Genomic DNA, 17,888 nt, shown 5'->3' on the forward strand with positions numbered 1-17,888 from the left:
GACCCTATCCTTCTTAGGTTCGGCGTTGTCGTTCTTGCATTTTGTTCGGGCGGCATAGTGTTTTTCTTGCTTTAGCGTTTTTGTATCTCCAAGCATTTCCTTCTCATTTTATTCTCCTTTGGCAACTTCAAAGTCCCAATGCAGTGACATCACCCCGCATACTCGACGCACATTATGCTTGCCTCACTGCTTCGACCGAGGAAATCGCGCCAGCCTGTTCATCGTTCTGTTTCGCCTCACGAGACAACCCCGTTCTTCAGGAGCTTCCTGCGCGAAGATGAGAGCCTCGCACCTACCGAGCCCGACGACTATCTAGATGAAAACAACGATGGGCAACCATTGTATGGTGACGAAGAAAGCGAGCCCCACGATGACGACAGTGACGGGGGGGATCTCCTACCCATATTCTCGTCACCACACTTAGGTGAGCAATCAGCAACACTGACTTGAAGCCACGAAAAGTTGACGATTCCTACCTGCAGATCTTATCCCCGTCTACACCATCACACACTCGATACGGTCCCTCGTTGTGTCACGTTGCGAAACGAGCTTAACATGGGAGCAGTTACGGTCTCCGCAGATATCTCAATTCCTTCTCAAGCCTATCCAGCAGCAAATTCGAGATGCTCATTTCAATCGATCAACTCTGTACGCATTGATGGCCAATTGTCTTCAATTCAATAAGGAGGCCGACTACAATCCCGGAAATAGTGGAACATCACGGACGAGAGCGCTTGTGAGTGAGCTTTTGGCGATTAAAATCCTCAAAGACTACACTACAAGAGAGTTAATTGATGCGCTATCATACGACTTTTATCCGCTTCAAGGACAGGCCCCTATTTCCGCCGCCAGTTTGCGCGCCTCAACTTGGAATCAGACATCTTCGAAAAGCAGAAATGCCCCCGGGGCTACGCGGATTTCGTGTCTGGAAATTGCCATTCGAGCCCAGGCCAAGCGTTTCATCGCACATCCTCTAGTCGTCCAGCACTTAGAAGCAATATGGGCTGGCACCATTGTCTTTCACTCGGCTGCCGACAATTTACATCGTCCGAATGCCGCAGCACGCCGTGGTCCGCGCTTTGGTGCTACAAATAACTCGGCAGAGCACCACTACGGCAAAAGTCGGCAAGATCCCCAGTTAGAGGAGAATCCACGTAGAACTGTAACTCTCTACGACCCAAGAGATGCTTCTCTTTTCAAGTTGTCTCGACTACGGGTACCTCGTTATCGACACTTCCTTTCAACTCTTTCGTTCGCGGTTCTGTTGTGTCTCTACCTCGCGGTGCTTATTGAAAGATCATTACATATCACGACAGTTGAGGTTGTTTTCTGGTTTTGGGGTGCCGGTTTCATGCTGGATGAGATTGTCGGCTTCAACGAACAAGGCTTCAGTCTTTATCTTATGAGCTTCTGGAATCTATTCGACTTGGGAATCTTGCTGCTACTTTTTAGCTATTCGATACTTCGATTATATGTTATGGCTATGCCTGACATTCGACAACTGGCAGCTGCTAACCAAGCATATGATATTTTGTCTGCCGGGGCTGTTCTATTGTTCCCACGTCTTTTCTCGGTTCTCGACCATTACAAGTACTTCTCGCAACTACTCATCGCATTCCGGATCATGGCCGCTGACCTGATGGCTGTGTTTCTTTTGATTGTCGTTGCCTGTAGTGGCTTTTTGGTCGCGTTCTCCTTTTCTTCCGCATCATCTCAGTCGCCTCAGGAGGTCATTTACGCTCTGTTTCAGATTTTAATGGGCTTCACTCCCACAGCATGGGGTCTTTGGGAGGAATACAACTCTTTAGGACGGATCATTTTGACTGTCTTCCTCTTTATTTGTCACTTCGTGGTCGTTACAATACTGATCACCGTATTGACGAATTCTTTCATGTCCATCGTAAAGAATGCACACGAAGAGCACCAGTTCCTGTTTGCAATCAATACCATTTCCATGGTCAAATCGGATGCACTATTTTCCTACGTGGCTCCCTCGAATATTCTCGGTTGGATACTAACTCCATTGCGGTACTGCATTCCGCTTCGTGATTTTGTGAAACTCAATCGTACTCTTATCAAGATTACACATTTTCCAATTTTGTGGTCGATTTGCTTCTACGAGAAGATAATATTGAGTCCAAGTATCATTGATCCAGCTGACCTAGTCGAAGGGACTACTCGTCTGGGTGCCCGGTCAACAGCAGTCTTGCGCGCAAGAGACGAACGACAAACTCGATTTGATACATTTCACCGTCTCGCGCGGGAGCCCTCCATCGCCACGTATCAACAGGATCGTGTGTTGGAGGAACTCTTTCGACGACCATTCCGTCAGCAATCTATGCAAGATGTCACGGAAAGTCCAGATGGACGCCGGAAATCGACTATGGTGGCGAACTGGATGCAGGGCATGGAAACCATAGAGGAGATGACGCCGCGCCGACCCAGTGCGCTGCGGAGAGTGATTTCGCCGTCACACCGCAACTATACTGAAACTACCCGATCTTTTGCAGCCTCTGATCCGGAGGAGTTTATGACCCGTGGGAATCTCCATCCGGTCCCAGAACACTCTATTGTGGAAAACACTCAGACACGCTTGGGAAGGCATGCATCTCATGCAACAGATATAGAGGGAGATGACGAGAAGTCAAGCGATGAGAACCATGACGATGAGTCAGATGAAGATCATGGTGAATCGATACCTGAATCACAGTATGCTAGTCAAACGCCTCGACCTAGCAGCAAGTCTACTCCAAGATTTTTCAGCTCTCGGCCTTCTACTGCAGTGTACAACTCTCGCAAAAATAGCCCGACCCGACACCGTCCAGCGTCGAGCCATCTACATGCCCGCAATACCTCCAGCGTCACAGTCCTACACAATCGTCCCCGCGATGCTGACGACAGTACGGACGATGCCATGCCTGGCCCGTCTTCTGCATCCCCATTGAAGCTAGAGACGGAAAGGCCGCCTCTCCCGCAACGGACAAACTACATGTCAGTTCCTAACTTTAATCGAATTGGATCTGATATGGGCGACATTGGTCTCTTGCCGTCGAGTCTGGTCACGCAGATCGCCACCGACAACGACGTCCTTGGGCGGCTGGTGTTGTCGCGTATGCAGAATATAGAGGCAGGTTTTCGGGAGGTGCTGAAAGAGGTTAAGGATCTACGTGGAAAGCCGGCCCGCGAGTCTAGATACTCGGGCCGTAAGCCCGCTAGCGATGAGATGTGACAATCGAGAGAATGACCAAAAAAGATAAAGTAGGAGGATTGGTTGAAAAAATTAAGGGCTTGTACCATTTGTTACTATTGCATTAGATACCCACGCGTTATGTTATGTTATTTGTTGTTTGATGCTACCACTATCTTCTCGGCATGACTTGCAATCACTCTAATCTATTATCTTTTCTGAAAATACTCCTAACAAGCTCATCAGATATATATAATCTATCGCTCATTATAACTCTTCAACCTCACCCTCCCCGCCTTCGCCGGCCCCTGATCAGTCTGTCCACTCGGATCCGCGATCCTTCCGTTGTACGCATAATGTTCCTCGGGTTGTGCAACTGGTTGGCCGCCCTTGAGATAATTGAAGAACAGCACTGTGCCACCTACGACGCCGACGGTGGTCATGACAGCCATATTGCGACTGCTCCTGTAGAAAGACGTATGTCAGCACGAGACGGATAATGGGGGAGTTATTAAGAAAGGGTCGCACGTCATGATGGCTCTTCGGGTTGTTTTTAGGAGTCCTTCTTGGGCGAGCGTCATTCTGATGAAGTTTTGCGAAAATTCTTGTATCTCTTGAGCTTTCCAAAGTTCATACAATAGTGTTTGATTTTCATTTAAAGTAGTATACCAGAGGAAAGATCTGAGCTCGAGTGATCAATATCGCCATCTACGTACCTACTCATTTCTAATTGCCATCCCTCTCATTATTCGCCTTCAAATATCCTGGTGTATGTCGACCTGACGTCAATCCCTAATTCTTCTTTCAGGGCTTCCTGATAACGCATCAGCTCTATATATCCCTCACATGATATCCACTTATTTTAGTGGGGTTGATCTGGATCTCAATTCTCCATGATTTGAGATCCATGCCGTGTTTCCGAGCAGGAAATCCTAAGGGGCCTAATCAGGTAGGACAATTCACCTCAGCTTACTAATTGTTTACCGCTCGTCTCTTTAACGTATCAATGATAGGCATCTATAGCGGAAAGATCTTACTTGATTGACCAACAATCCCCTTGATTAACAATACCTCGATGGATGTGTAATCTGACGAGAGAGCCAGTAGAGAATGGGGTCAAGTATATAGCTGCCCCCATACATCTCATAAGAAGCCAATAAGGATCGAATTGCTAAAAAGCAAACAAAGAAATAAAAAGTCTGTGTTTTGTGTAACTGACTAGTATATGAGTAGTAGCTCAAAACTTGATTCTGACTTATCGAATTACTAATGATTGTACCTACCTGTAGAAAGGGATCACGATAAGTTTATATATTTTAGCGACTGCAGGGCTCTAGAGCTTTCGACATTGACTGGGATCAATTGATAACTGCCATAGTCAAAAAAATCGAGGATAGATCTTTCAAATATCCTCATGGCCAAATCCCGCGTCCTCATCGTCGGCGCTGGCGCCATGGGAATGGTCACAGGCTTCATCCTCCATCTCGCCGGCGCAGAAGTAACATTCCTCGTTCGCCCGCACCGCGCGGAGGCACTCAACCATCCCCAACGACTTTATTACTACAATGACAATTCACTGAAGGAGTTCAAGGAGTATACGTACCTCACCTACCCATCTCAAATTCTCGACAAGGAATACGACTTTATCGTAATTACCCTTGACGGCGCTGCTCTAAAGAACGAGACTGGCCAGAGTCTAGTCAGGACCATAGGCTCCGCTGTACGACAATCGAAACACACGGGAGTCGTCCTCGGAACAGTGTTTTTCAACATCCGTTCTTGGTTCCTGGATGTATCTGGCCTGCCAGAGGACAAAGTGACGCTCGGCTGGATCACGATCCGTGCCTATTCCACTGCTGCCATCACGCTTCCTTTGCATCCACCCACAGACCCTGAGCTACTCTCCAAAGCCAGTTTCGCATGGATCGATAATCTGGGAAATGGCTTCGGTGTCGACGACAGTGCTCCCAAAGTCGCAAATGCGTTTGCGAAACTGTACAATTCCAGCGGTGTGTCGACCTGCGGCATCACGCCCAAGGCGCAGGCGGGGTCATACACGAACCCCATATTTGCGATATACGCCGCTTGTGCTATCCTCGACTGGCCTAGATTCAAAGATATTGATACGCAAGGAGAAATATGGCGTCTTGCGGTCGCAGCTGTAAAGGAAATACAAGCTCTGAGCATTCACGGAGAGCTAGGTCAACAGGCAGCACAGTCTACCACAGAGGCAACGATGGCGGAGAGATTTGCGGATATAGATGCGAAATTGCTACCCCTAGATAATAGGGCGTTCAATCAGTATCATCATGGGGGGAAAGTTAATGAGCAGGATACGGAGCATCTTCGTGCTTGTCTTGCTTTTGGGGAGGAGGAGGGGAAGGATATGGCTGCGTTGAGGGAGCTCATTAGAAAGGTTGAGAGTGTTTCTCGATTTCACATATAAAATAGCAAATAATAAAGATGTATAGCTATAGTATTTGAGGAGTCAGAGTGTAAGAAATAAGTAGGCAACAACATCGCGGCCTTAAAATCAACCCCGCAACCCATTGCTATCTTTCACATCCTCCACAAATCAAGAGTACGAATGGCGCCGTATGACTCATCTTCATGACCTTTAGAAGACGTCGATGAGTAAAAACATATCCTAGTCAAGCAACGCCAATGAGGGGCAAAATCATGCAGCTAGCCTAGAGGCTGATCGTCTAGGCTAGGCAGAATGCTTGCACTGCAGCCTTGCGACACAGCCGCATGAAAGACCTTTGAGCAACTGTTCAGACAAACTTTTGCTGTTTGTTTCTTTCTGATTGAATTCTTAAAAACTTGATGATTCAAGACAAGGTAGTACTGCTTCATATGTCATAAAGCAGGGTGTGACTTGAACTTAGAAACCTGAGATCTTTATCTGACTGACATCTGACAGCAATCCCAATATTTGCTGGCGTCCCACCACAAGAATGTCAACTTACTCTGAAATTATCGCCAATATGCACAACTCGATTCAAGGAGCTACTATTGGCGGCCGTCCTCAGGACACTTCAAACACAGTCCCTCTAGGAAGCGCCGACTTTCTCAACGAGAATCTAAGCATGCCTCTGCTCTTATTTACCGACGACGAAGCAGACACACTTGTCTACATCGATCCCGGTCCTGCGCAACCAGGTGAAGGGAATAGTCACCAATCCCATCGCTGGGTATTCGGTACACAGACAACAGTACAAGCCATCCCACACCGAATACACAGTCGGAAACTGCTCGATACAGGATCAGATGTGCTAAAAGATCTCTTCAGGCCTCGTAATCAAGCACGCGTCCGCAAGCGCTATGGTCTCACCAACGACATGCCCCTGGGCGTCAAGTACGCTATCGATCTGACTCCCCCTTCCGAGGGCGAGGAGGCAGTCATCTTCATGACGGAGCTGTCGTGTCCAATGGGTGTACGGAAATGGGCACAAATGCAATCACGATGGGCTCTTCCTCAATCCTGTGTGAGCGGACAAGATGAAATCGAATGGATCAGAACTGTGGACGACGTGGCGCCTGCTCCCATAATTGTTAACGCAGATGACGAAACCAAAAAAGATAAAGATCGCCGAAAGCAGGATAAGAAAGAAGCAAAAAAAGCTAGAAAGCAAGCAGAGAAGGAAGCCAAAACGGCTGATCAACCTCAACGTGTTGAAATGCCTCGTAGGATTATGAATTTGCAGGGAAATCTGCCCACCTTACGAGCTGACTTGGATCCGCCTCCTTCGTACGAAGAAAGCGAAGATAATTACCAGAAGGCAGCCCCGCTGCAGAAAAAACCGGAATCTCCAAAGGAGAAAACTAAGAAAATACCAGGTCTCCCATTCGATTACTCGCCCTCCCGACATCGAACATGTCTGGAGCGCTTCCTGCATGCTCTTGAAGGCCTTGATCCGAAGCTCGATACAGCGCCGAAACTATGGACATACTTTGCTTTGGCAAAGATCCTACAAGTCGCCACACACCCGGCAGTCGGCGATCACGTATTGGTCTGGTTGTATAACCGGACGAACACCATGTTCATCGAAGTGAACCCGGAGTTAGCTTACAAAATTGGGTGCGGTTTACAATGCCGTCCTCTGTGTCAAACCTCATTTGCAATCCTGGTTGGAGAGGAAAGCTTGTTACTTCTGGACTCATCGATAAAGGGCGAAGTGCCCAAACGGAAGGCTCTCACCGTTCATGGCCGCAACCGTGAACCACTGGACGATACAGAAGTACAGCGAGTAGAGTACGCCAGCAAAGTCTTCCTTGACCGAATATTGAACGAATTCATCAAGCTCGCTGGTACCCGAATGGAATGGGTAGAAGAAGCGGTAAAGGAGAAACTCGACAAATGGCTTCTTCTTGACTACACAGAACACCAACAGGCTATTGAGGAGCTCTTCGATTTTTGCAAGCTGTATGTTCGCTGCCAGATATATCAGGTCCTGATGCAGCCATCTACACCAAACACGGAACTTAGATTTCATTCAAATGATTCTTCTGAATATCCAGGCATCAATTACTACATCGCCCGCTCGACCATGCACCCTTTGTGTCGCATATTCACTCGCGGGTTTTGGAAATCCCTCTCTACAGACCTTCCCGTGCTGACGGACGCACATACCTGGATTCATTCATCGCTAGACTGCTTGGCACCTGGCATACCGAACCTCAAAGATCAGGACCTTGCCGCGATCCGTCCTATATCACCATTTGAGGTTGACCGAGTCTTTACGAAATTCCAAAAAGCGGTGGGTATGAACTGGGCCGATTTTGTTATCTTTCAAATGGCGATCAAGAAGCATCTGGATAAAATAACGACTCGTATCGCTGGACCTCCGCTATACGATCAGGTTGCCTCGTCCATGTTCGACGTCCCGTTTGATATTGTCGATACACTTGTATGTCTACAAGAGGATGAATTCAAGTTTCTGCCTCTATGGGCCGGAGGGTTTGATGATGGTACCGGCGGCGTCTTTGACGATCAGTCTGTTCCAATTCTGGAAGAAGGGGGATTCTCAACTGCAGGTCCTTCCGTGCATTTGGGTAGCGTCCAGGATCCGGACGAGGTTGCTTCCATGGACTCGTTTGAGTCTATCCGTCCCGATGAGGCGGCCAGTACAGTACATCGCGCTTCACATGAAGCTACGGACAGCCATGCTTCTACGACAGTCGTATCTGCGGCGACCTCGGTGTCTGACTTTGAGCTTGTCGGGCGTGTGCACGAGTTGAATATCAGGAGTGTGAATGGGTCTGTGGTGAGCGGCGACGATGATGTGCAAATGAATGATACCGTTGAGGACGAGTTTGATTACTTTGATGACGAATACGACGACGACGATGATGATGATGATGACGATACGATTGGGAGTTTTTCTGATGTGGAGGGTATGCGGTCATGATCCGTACTTAATAAGCCCCTTAATAAATCTTTACTTGAGATCTACACATGCATACGCCCAAATATAGTCGCCCGAATGTAGGTAAGACGTTAGTTTAGTAGACCACATGGCAAGCTACATGTACGTACTAATGTGGCCTAAGAACGCTAGTTAGCTTACTGTGTGGATTACGTGTACATAAATACGCATCAAGACGTCTCGTCAAGATTTTGGATATTGCTGTCAGTTTCAATGTGAATCGGCAGAATCTCTGAGTTATCCACAACACAGACAATATATCAAATCAAACAAAAGAACTAAATCCTCCCACCGAAAGCATCAAAATTAAACACCGCGCTGAGTGAAAACGAAACCACAAAACTCTTCCATCAAGCCAATAGACTAATCTGGCATCACCACCCAAACATCGAAGCTAGTCAATTCGCAACCGTGCCCTTGGGCGGATACTCCTTGCCTTCAACGGTGACCTTGGGCGCACAGACGCACCAGTCGTTCTCGGGGATGGATTCGAAGACCACGGGGATGTGTTGCCCGCAACCCCACCAGGTTGCTTTGTCTTTGCAGATGTTAGTACGACCAAATCCTTCCCAAAATGGTAATAAGAAGGGGGTGATGACGGGTGGGAGGAGAGCGGACGCACGGCAAGTGGCGCAAGTAGCTTTTCTGCACATTTTGTATGTTCTTGTAGTTGGACCTCTGTTTCAAGATTCTGAGGAATATGTTTGGTAGATTGAGTGAACTTGCTGTCTAGATCCAATACGCGCGCGTTAGAACGATTGTCGTCGGAATAAGCTATGTTCACAGAGGGTGGTAATGAAAGAGGTAGAGATGACGTACAAGGCAATATTCCAGAAGAAGCGAAATATCAAGTTGATTGATACAGCCTCTGGATATAGCTGTTGAAAAGAAAGACGCGAGTGTCACGATTCGACGATACGAAAGAAAAAATGGAAAAGAAAGATAATGGGAAAATCCCCCTTGATATGTATTTCTATGTGTAATCTAAATCGCTTTTGTGTGAGGGGAAACATACGCTGATTGTAAGGTATGGTAAATATATGGTAATGTCGTGCGGAGAAAGACGAAAAATTACAGAATGATAAGCTGAAAACGTTGCCGAGAGATAAGGATTTAATAGGCGGCCTAGGTACATACTGTAGTAGTTTGGGCTGATAATCTGAACGGCGATGCTGATAACGGCGGGGKTAGTGGGCGGTGACACTGTATTGGATTGTATTGTATTGTACTACCAAAGCCTAAATGGCCCGAATGGGCGGTTTACCGCGGAAAACATATACGTACGTACACATTCATATGAAGACTGAGGAGAGGTGATTGATAGTACCAAATCTGTTGGCAATTTAGTTATATGTAGTGTGTTGCATATCCAGAAAGTCAAAAATTATCATGATCTCGTAAAGTAATTTGTACATCCAGTCCTAATCCGTCCCACTCGAAAGCAGACAACTATGCAGGCTGCATATTGGGTAACCAGAATTGACTCCCCTCCAAAAACGCACTAAAGTCAAGATTGTTCTGATCAGCCTGTGGCCGCACGCCAATCTCGAGCACATCGCGCGCCACGGCTTTGATCTGCCTCATGACCGATTGCGAGATCGCCCACGTCCGACCTAGAGACTTGAACACGCCGATTGTAAGAGTGAGGCGATCGCGTCGCGGATCCGGCATTTGGCCGGCTTTGACCGAGTATCCTGCCAATTGCACAATCGAACTCAGGACCAGGGCGCATATGAAGAACGGGGTGTGTTTTGTGACGGGCATGCGCAGCGCTGCCAGAGTCGAGATCTCGCTTGCCGCGTTGAGGGCCCTCATGGCGTGCGCATGGTGCGAGAATGCAGGCATCAAACACACCCCTGAATGACCGCAGATAACCTCTGCAGCTACAGCCGGTGACGAAAGGAGATCCGATCGAGGGAAGTTCAAATAGATCGATGCACCGCTGATCACCATTCGCGCCTGGAACATCATTTCGTCCATCGTTCCGTCTGGCCGCATGAGCTCCATCTTCGAGTCTGGAATGTGATGATGCCATGATGCGATTCGCGCATCCACTGATTCTACCTCTTCCTGTTGCTGCTGGCCTGATGCAGACTCCGACAAAGACACCACCCTACCCAGAATTCGGACAGCTTCGATACGGTAAGAAAATGAAGAAAAGGTGATGTCCTCTTCGGCGAATACCCGGTCATCAAACTGTTTGATTGTAGGCGGGTAAAGCGGAGGGGCTAGGCCATCCTGGTAAATGCGCTCTTCACATGGAAGCGGCACTTCAGGGGGAACCTCGCTAGCTGTAAAGGTAGTGCGCATGCCTAGCGCGGTCAACATGCCTTCGATGACAAAAAGTTCCCACCAAGTGCGGCGGAAGCTTTCTCGTCGGATGGGATCTTCTGCCATGTTCTCTGCATACTCTTTGCGATGCATGCCAAGTTCGTACGCCAAAGACACGGCTTGCGCCAAAAGTTCTCCAGCCTCTTGACGCTCGTTGCGCGAATGGAGGACAATGGTGAGTAACAGCAATGCCTGAACCTTTTCAGGACATGGATCTTGGCCGACGGTTGCGGACACAACAGACGGTCTATATGGCTCTGGAGATGCTGCTGGCGTAAAATGAGCACCAATAAACTTAATCACTAGTTCGAGATAAGGGGGTGGAGAATATTTGTAGAGCATGCCCGCCGGAGGAAGAATTGGGTGGGCGGGATGGAAATTAGAGTAAAACACATCAACCAAGTATCCATCTCTCCCCATTGCCGTTGGAGGCGATTCAGGAGTCAATGGTGACTGCATTCTTCCAGCTTGTGGTGTAGTTGAGGTAGCATAGCCGACAGAACCGGTGGTATTAGTAGTCGATATCACACCTCCTGGCATATCTGGAGGGGTGACCGCTTGMCCAGCCGGTGTCGCTGACGAAGGTACAGAGCCAACGATGCTGGGGATGTGCCAATCCGGCGAGATCTCCAGGGGACGACCATCTAGATTAAATATCTGCTGATCAATATTTGCAATTTGTTGTTCGTTGGGCTGAGGATTAGCACGACGTTTCTTTGAGGGACCTTTATACCCTCGTCGTGACGGAGTGTATTCACAAGCAAGCTCTCCGGACTGACATCGACCGCAGATTGGTTGTCTGCCATCGCATTTGAGGTGCTTTTGTCGGCATGCTAAGCAGGCCAACGGCGAAGGACCAGCAGATTTCTGATTGGTGCTTCCATTGGAAGTTGTCATTCCATTTACAGATCCAATCCAATTTTCGTTGATTTTTGTATCATCATTGTAGTTTCCATTTATCGCAATAACGCCATTGTCGTTGCTGCTTGGGGTGATGCTGGTTGGAGTAAAATCATTGTAGACGTTCGGATCGATCGAGTAAGCGAATGCGCCTGGATTCATGGTGACGGTATCATAGATCAATGCTGCAATATGTGTAGAGTTCGTTATATCGCCTTCAATATTAATGTAAGGCACAGTAACACTATTGACTCGGATCGAACGGTCGTTTCACGACGATACGAGCGGATAATGTGAAAGCCTACTCCTTGTTATAGAGACACTTGCATTCGTCACAATTGAAGATGCTCTGACCCGGAATGTCCGGCCGGTAAGGAGACTGGCAATGGCGCGTTACTAATTTCTGGTTGCGAACGATCTGTACAGAAACTGGCAGCAAGATGCGAAGAAAGAGGGGCGCGAAAGTCGATGAGTGTTCGTGGTCGTCAAGAGGATCGGAAGCACATGTAGGTGGTACCGTGCAGGGTGACACTGACGAGGGGCATCCGAAGTTACGGCCGTGTGGATTGTCGATGAAAATGATGATTGATGAGGATGAAAGTGTTGAAGGTGATGCGAGAGAAGAGAAGAAGAGAAGAGAGCCGAGATCTAGATCGATTACCGGTTAGCAGAAAAGTCGGACGGACATACGGTGAACCACGGACTGGAACAACGTTGCAGCTAAGCTTACGAGAAACCGTTGCAGATCTCGCAACGCCACTTGACCGTTGCGACTTGTCTCAGATAGATGAATTGTATGGATATAAACTGACCTGTCACTCAAACGGTTTTCTGGTATTGTTGTAATGCTGTCGCAATTGGTAATCATTCGGTTCTTACAGCCTGGAATGCGACAGGCAACTCGACTCGACCTTCTCGCGATATGCTTACTATAGTACTATGCGACTAGCTTATAACATTGATATGATTTCCTTTTTTGAGATCTAGAGTTTAATAGTGCCCTATGGCCAATACATGAAAGTTTGGCGATCGATACCTTTCGTAGTGGATCTAGTTAGTCCATGGCGATAATTGATTACGTCTACTAGTCTTAGCTCGCCACGCTGTATGGAGTACCTTCAACCACCACCAAGACCACTGCAAACATCGTCTGACCACTTCAGAGGCGCGTTCAATTTCCTCTCTTTCACAATCAAATTGCGAATCGTTCCTCTCTTATATTTCTTCTCGCGGGTGGTGACAAAGGTGCGTTAAGCGCGACCACTCCGTCCGGCCGGCATCCGCAATTGCAAGCTGGCCAGACGCAGCTCTCTTGCAACAATTAACTAACACCACTACACAGCACGCATACCTCCGTCAACACATAAAACTACTCTCCACTCCTTAAAATCCAACATCTTCAGAACAAAATGATCTCCGACGACGACCTCTTCCGCCTCGCCATCTTCCTCGGCTCATGCGCCATGCTCCTCATTGTCCTTTACCACTTCCTCGAAATCAACGCCAAAGACGAATCACAATCTTCTCTTTCCACATCCCCCACGACATCCGCAGACAAGAAGATTCCCGTCGGTGCGGACCCCGTTGTTTTTGCCCCTGCTGCTGCGCTTGCTTCGAGGGGCAGTGCCGGGAAGACGACCTAAATGATACTTTGTCGTTGATTGATGTGAGGTCGGGATTACAAGAGATTGAGTTATGCTTCAATATTCTGCTATGAAAATATTAAATCTTTTCACTGTATTCGCATTTTCTACGATGATTTGTGAAGCCTTCCATTACTCAATAACTCCATGCCGTCAGCGCCATCCCTGAACCCCATAGCGGATCCGACCTGCCAAACTCCAGAAAAATCTATATTGTAGGATATCCGCCCTAGAAATTATCACTTTGCGCTTGCGAAAACCAATCGTCGGTCCCCTCCTCTTCATCAGTAACCACCTCGTAGTATTCCTCGTCGTTCACGAATAGCTTATTTCGCACGGGCGTCGAAAACTCGCAACCTTGTTGCTCAAGACCGATACCTACGCGTTTGCGTCGTTTCTGCACTGCCCTCAATACCTGTTGCGCTCGCTCGGTCGGCTTCTGGTCGCCGTACAACTTGTTGAATGCGCGAATCGGGGTCGGTTCAACCGGGAAAATGAGGGTGTCGCTTTCGCCCGCCGTAGCAGCATCGGGTGTGACAATCAAGCCATTGGCAATCAAGAAACGATCGAGACTAACATTGACTAATACGAAGATAAAAGAAAGAAGCGTTCATCCTCAATTATTTGTTCATGACACAGTAACAGCAATCTGCGAGGTAATTTCTGTCTCACCAGTACCGTTGACGGACGGTCCATCTCCATACTTCCATGCCAGAGGTTGGATGTGTGCTTTTGCCAAATGCTCCTCCAGACCTTCGCCGCTATACTCTGTCGCGGAGTTGGGGCAGTTCTGCCATAGACATGTTTGCTGACCAGCAATGTGGTTCTTGACAACATGACGCTCCAGCGTATGCACGTCGTGGAGCTGCGCAGGACAGGACGCCCATTCACACGTAAATATAGGATATGATGGCTCAGGAACGGAGGTAGCAGCGGCAGGGACAGTGGGTTGCGCGTTTCTCGTTGAGGACCCAGCAATAGTCTTAGCAAGAGCTTTCAACGCAGCTTTCGTAGGGTTTTTGTTTTTGGCACCGGGCGGTCGACCGCGACGACCAGTCCTCTGACCAGTAGTCGGTGTACCAGCCATGGAATCGCGTGCACCGTGAGGTGTGGAAAGAGAAGTAGAAAGCGGTTGTCTAGGTGTAGCAATTGTTTGGCTCGGTTGAGGTCGACTATCGGAAGTGGGGCCTTTGACGTCGGGATCATCACGTGATTCGTCACGGCGGCGCTTTTTACGAGTAAGCTGGGGAGGCTCGACGAGAATGTCCTCGAGTTCAACGACTGGCATGGATGGTCCGCCCGGGTCAACAAGATCCCATCTGAACGTTTCAAGATCCGAACGCATGGTGACACCCAAAAATGTTTGTGTGAAGTTCATCAAGTGGAAGTTCAGGGGCCGTTCAGACGGATGACGGCCTGTAGCAAGCATGATATCCCGTGCAATTGTTTTCGGATTATAATAGACTCGTTTCAATGCAACTGATGGGTTCAAAGATTTGCAAATGTTCGGTATACGTTTGATCTCGCGGAGGACAAACTCATCATCAGGGTCGAATTCGATATCAGGCTCTGGCATTTCAGCACGGGAATCAGGTCGATTTTGTTCGATTAGATGTGACGAGTCTGTGTCGATGTCCATAGGATCTAGCCCAGGATCTTGGAGTTTCAGAGGCTGAGAAATGTCCATATTCATGCTAGGCATCGGACGATTGGAAACCCCCTCTTCATCATCATCGTCATAATCGCTTGGCATTTCCTCGTCACTGCTCACTTGTGACATGTCCACAATCTCAGAAAACAGTCTCTTCTTGGCCATCTCAGCCTTGGGCCCAACAGGTGTATTCGAAATCCATGCCCCGTCCGATCTCCGTGGCCGCTGCCAATTTTTTTTTCCTTTCTCAGCTGTACTTGAGTTTGGATTAGATGCACGCGGTTTGTGAGCATGTACTCCAGGTTGGTAGAAAACGACATCCAAGTCAGATGTGGGTACCCCTTGAGGAAGATGAGGAAGAGGCGGTATTATAGATTGAGTCGGCGGGGCTGGTTGAGATACTGGAGTTGGCTGGGCTGGTTGGGGTGGTTCAAGTGGCAGAGGTAGTGGATGTGGAGGAGGCTGCGTCGTAGTTGGAGGAAKAGTCGGGCTTGCCTGTGCTAGAGGAGTATTTTGGGTTGCTTCCGCTTTCTTCTGATCCTGCCCATTGTTACCGCTAAGTAGCGCAGGAACCGCTGCAAGAAGAAACCTGGCCATGGCTTGTCTGTCAAGGACGAAACCTCGAGACTCCAATAGAGCACAGAGATCAGGATAGGTCGGGTTATTCCGTAAAAGAAGCATGAGAGACTCTGCCGAACATTCTTTGCCTTGATTTGCATCATCTTTGCTCAAATACTCCGACGCAGCCTTGGCTAGCTTCTGTTGAGTTGCCGCTGGCCAGGTAGCCTCTTGTGCTGGCGTTGCCTTAAGCTTGGATGCTGAGGGAGCTGCAGTTGATGCTTTCTGCTGCGTATTTGCGGCTGCATTTTTGGTGACGGGTGCGGAGACGGGCGCGGGAGATTGCTGATGGTGTTGGTTCAGCATGGATTTGACATTGACTTGAGCGACCGATGCAGTAGCATCTAATTGCGCGTTGGCAGCAACACCTTCTGCAGCATCACTTTTCTTTGTTCTTCTGCGTCGCTGTGCAGGAAATCTTCCCAGGTCTGGTAAGCCATCTATTTCTTTCTCCTGGCTCACGCCTGGGCCCTGATTCTTGGGCTTTTTACTGGGAGTATTAGTAGAGAGGGTTTTGGTAGATGGAGACGGTTTGGTCGTCGACCGACTCGGACCTGTGGCTGGCTGCTCTGTAGTTGCAGCTGTGTGGGTACTTGCAGCCGGTTTCTTGAAGTCGTCCCATAGCTTAGCAAACAATGAAGGATCCTTGCTTCGCATGCCACGGAGCTTCTCTAGCATCATTCGCATTTCAAGAGCCATATCATCGTCATTCTCTGCATCTAATGGATCTGCAGGAGCGACATCCTTTTCGGCAGCTTTTTTCTTCGCCGATGTTCTCTTTTTAGATGTGTTCTTTGCAGTCGAAGATTTGGCTGCATTTCCTTTAGCAGTGCTTGTAGGCGTCACTTGCGCATTTGTTGACGAAGCTTCCTCTGCAGCCCGTGCAACAGCCTCCGCCTGAGCTTGGGCCTCAGTTTCGGCTTCTTTCCTTCGAGCTTCTTCTGCCGCCATTTGCTCTACTTCTTCTGCTCTAGCACGTTCCTGTGTGAGGAAATACTGCTGGGTGTATAAATCAGTAGGATTGATAAATTGGACTTTTGAGGGCGAAATCTGATCGGTAGTTCTGGTTTCTGAGACTTGAGGATAATCTTGTGTGACAGTAGGCACAGTATCCGTGGAGGTCGCCGTATGACCGGGGTTGGCCACAGATGAAGTATGGGCAGTATATGAGCTATATCCGTGAGACGTTTGCGAATACGAGGTCGCGTTCAAAGGTGCATTTGAGGAGGAATTTGTAACAGGCGGGCTTTTGTAACTTCTTGCTCTTCGCTGTCCACGCTGGTCCACTTTCGGCGATGGGTGCCGTTCTGGTTGTGACAAATGCGCAGGTTGTGTATGATATTGTCTTAGGTCATCGTTATTGACCGAAGTGCTCAAGTATGTAGTATATGAGGTCGAGGACGTCCAAGAAGCAGTGCTAGAGGCCTGCTGTGGCTGTTGATTATATGTTGTGGTCGCCTGGGTATTCGCTGCTGAATTTGACTGAGATGGGTAACTGTACGAACCCGTCGCACTCTGGTATTGATTCGATACATTCGAGCCTTGAGTACCAACATTTGACTGTGACTGGCCCGTATTCTGATGAAGCGAAGAAGCGTAAACCAAGCTATTCAATCCAGTACTTCTCTGCGTATTCTCATCCGTGCGCGTACCTTGTTGAGCGTAGCTACCGAGCGCAGCAGGTGTATGCGCAAAGCTCGAAGAATGATCTTGGGTGCGCGAGTACCCGTCGTTGGTATCCGAATATGACTTGTTCGCGTTCTGATTGTTCCAAGAATATTTACCTCCCATATAACCCTGGGGAGGTTGCACAGACTGCTGCTGTGGTTGCTGTACAGGCTGGCGATTTCTTCTCGAGTTCTGCTCGTTCTGACTGTTGGGATATTGAAATGAGTTGTAATTGGGATATGACGACATTATCTCTACAAGATTGGCCGCTCACAGCGCTGCCTACCTATATTCTATCATAGTTAAACCAGAGATAAGGTCTTTGCGAAGCAAGAACGCAAGACTTGAGGGCATCAAAGTTGACATAGCTAAGAATGGCAGCCGCGGTCCCATGTAAACGCGGAACATCAACAAATTGCTTGGCGCTCCCAAAAATAGTCAAGCGCGATGGAGTCTATACC

At 48.4% G+C, this 17,888-nt stretch overlaps 7 protein-coding genes across 7 annotated transcripts; 4 read left to right on the forward strand and 3 right to left on the reverse strand.

Annotated features, from left to right (window-relative positions):
- Positions 1-174: 174 nt before the first annotated feature.
- On the forward strand, positions 175-3,229 carry BHQ10_005254 (uncharacterized protein; the record flags this gene model as incomplete). The annotated part of the gene is made up of 2 exons (XM_040877710.1): positions 175-424; positions 483-3,229. The coding sequence occupies 2 exons, from the start codon at positions 175-177 to the stop codon at positions 3,227-3,229; spliced, it is 2,997 nt and encodes a 998-aa protein (XP_040733758.1).
- Positions 3,230-4,601: 1,372 nt separating this feature from the next.
- Positions 4,602-5,633, forward strand: BHQ10_005255 (uncharacterized protein; the record flags this gene model as incomplete). The annotated part of the gene is made up of 1 exon (XM_040877711.1): positions 4,602-5,633. The coding sequence occupies one exon, from the start codon at positions 4,602-4,604 to the stop codon at positions 5,631-5,633; it is 1,032 nt and encodes a 343-aa protein (XP_040733759.1).
- A 541-nt stretch (positions 5,634-6,174) lies between these two features.
- BHQ10_005256 (uncharacterized protein) lies at positions 6,175-8,598 on the forward strand (the record flags this gene model as incomplete). Its single annotated transcript, XM_040877712.1, has 1 exon — positions 6,175-8,598. One exon carries the CDS (start codon positions 6,175-6,177, stop codon positions 8,596-8,598), a length of 2,424 nt encoding a protein of 807 aa, XP_040733760.1.
- A 416-nt stretch (positions 8,599-9,014) lies between these two features.
- On the reverse strand, positions 9,015-9,269 carry BHQ10_005257 (uncharacterized protein; the record flags this gene model as incomplete). The annotated part of the gene is made up of 1 exon (XM_040877713.1): positions 9,015-9,269. The coding sequence occupies one exon, from the start codon at positions 9,267-9,269 to the stop codon at positions 9,015-9,017; it is 255 nt and encodes an 84-aa protein (XP_040733761.1).
- A 796-nt stretch (positions 9,270-10,065) lies between these two features.
- Positions 10,066-12,009, reverse strand: BHQ10_005258 (uncharacterized protein; the record flags this gene model as incomplete). The annotated part of the gene is made up of 1 exon (XM_040877714.1): positions 10,066-12,009. The coding sequence occupies one exon, from the start codon at positions 12,007-12,009 to the stop codon at positions 10,066-10,068; it is 1,944 nt and encodes a 647-aa protein (XP_040733762.1).
- Positions 12,010-13,256: 1,247 nt separating this feature from the next.
- Positions 13,257-13,490, forward strand: BHQ10_005259 (uncharacterized protein; the record flags this gene model as incomplete). The annotated part of the gene is made up of 1 exon (XM_040877715.1): positions 13,257-13,490. One exon carries the CDS (start codon positions 13,257-13,259, stop codon positions 13,488-13,490), a length of 234 nt encoding a protein of 77 aa, XP_040733763.1.
- A 229-nt stretch (positions 13,491-13,719) lies between these two features.
- BHQ10_005260 (uncharacterized protein) lies at positions 13,720-17,676 on the reverse strand (the record flags this gene model as incomplete). The annotated part of the gene is made up of 2 exons (XM_040877717.1): positions 13,720-14,072; positions 14,163-17,676. The coding sequence occupies 2 exons, from the start codon at positions 17,674-17,676 to the stop codon at positions 13,720-13,722; spliced, it is 3,867 nt and encodes a 1,288-aa protein (XP_040733764.1).
- Between the last annotated feature and the right edge of the window lie 212 nt (positions 17,677-17,888).

This window comes from Talaromyces amestolkiae, assembly GCF_001896365.1.
Source record: "Talaromyces amestolkiae strain CIB chromosome Unknown scaffold9.1, whole genome shotgun sequence".
Taxonomy (NCBI): domain Eukaryota; kingdom Fungi; phylum Ascomycota; class Eurotiomycetes; order Eurotiales; family Trichocomaceae; genus Talaromyces; species Talaromyces amestolkiae.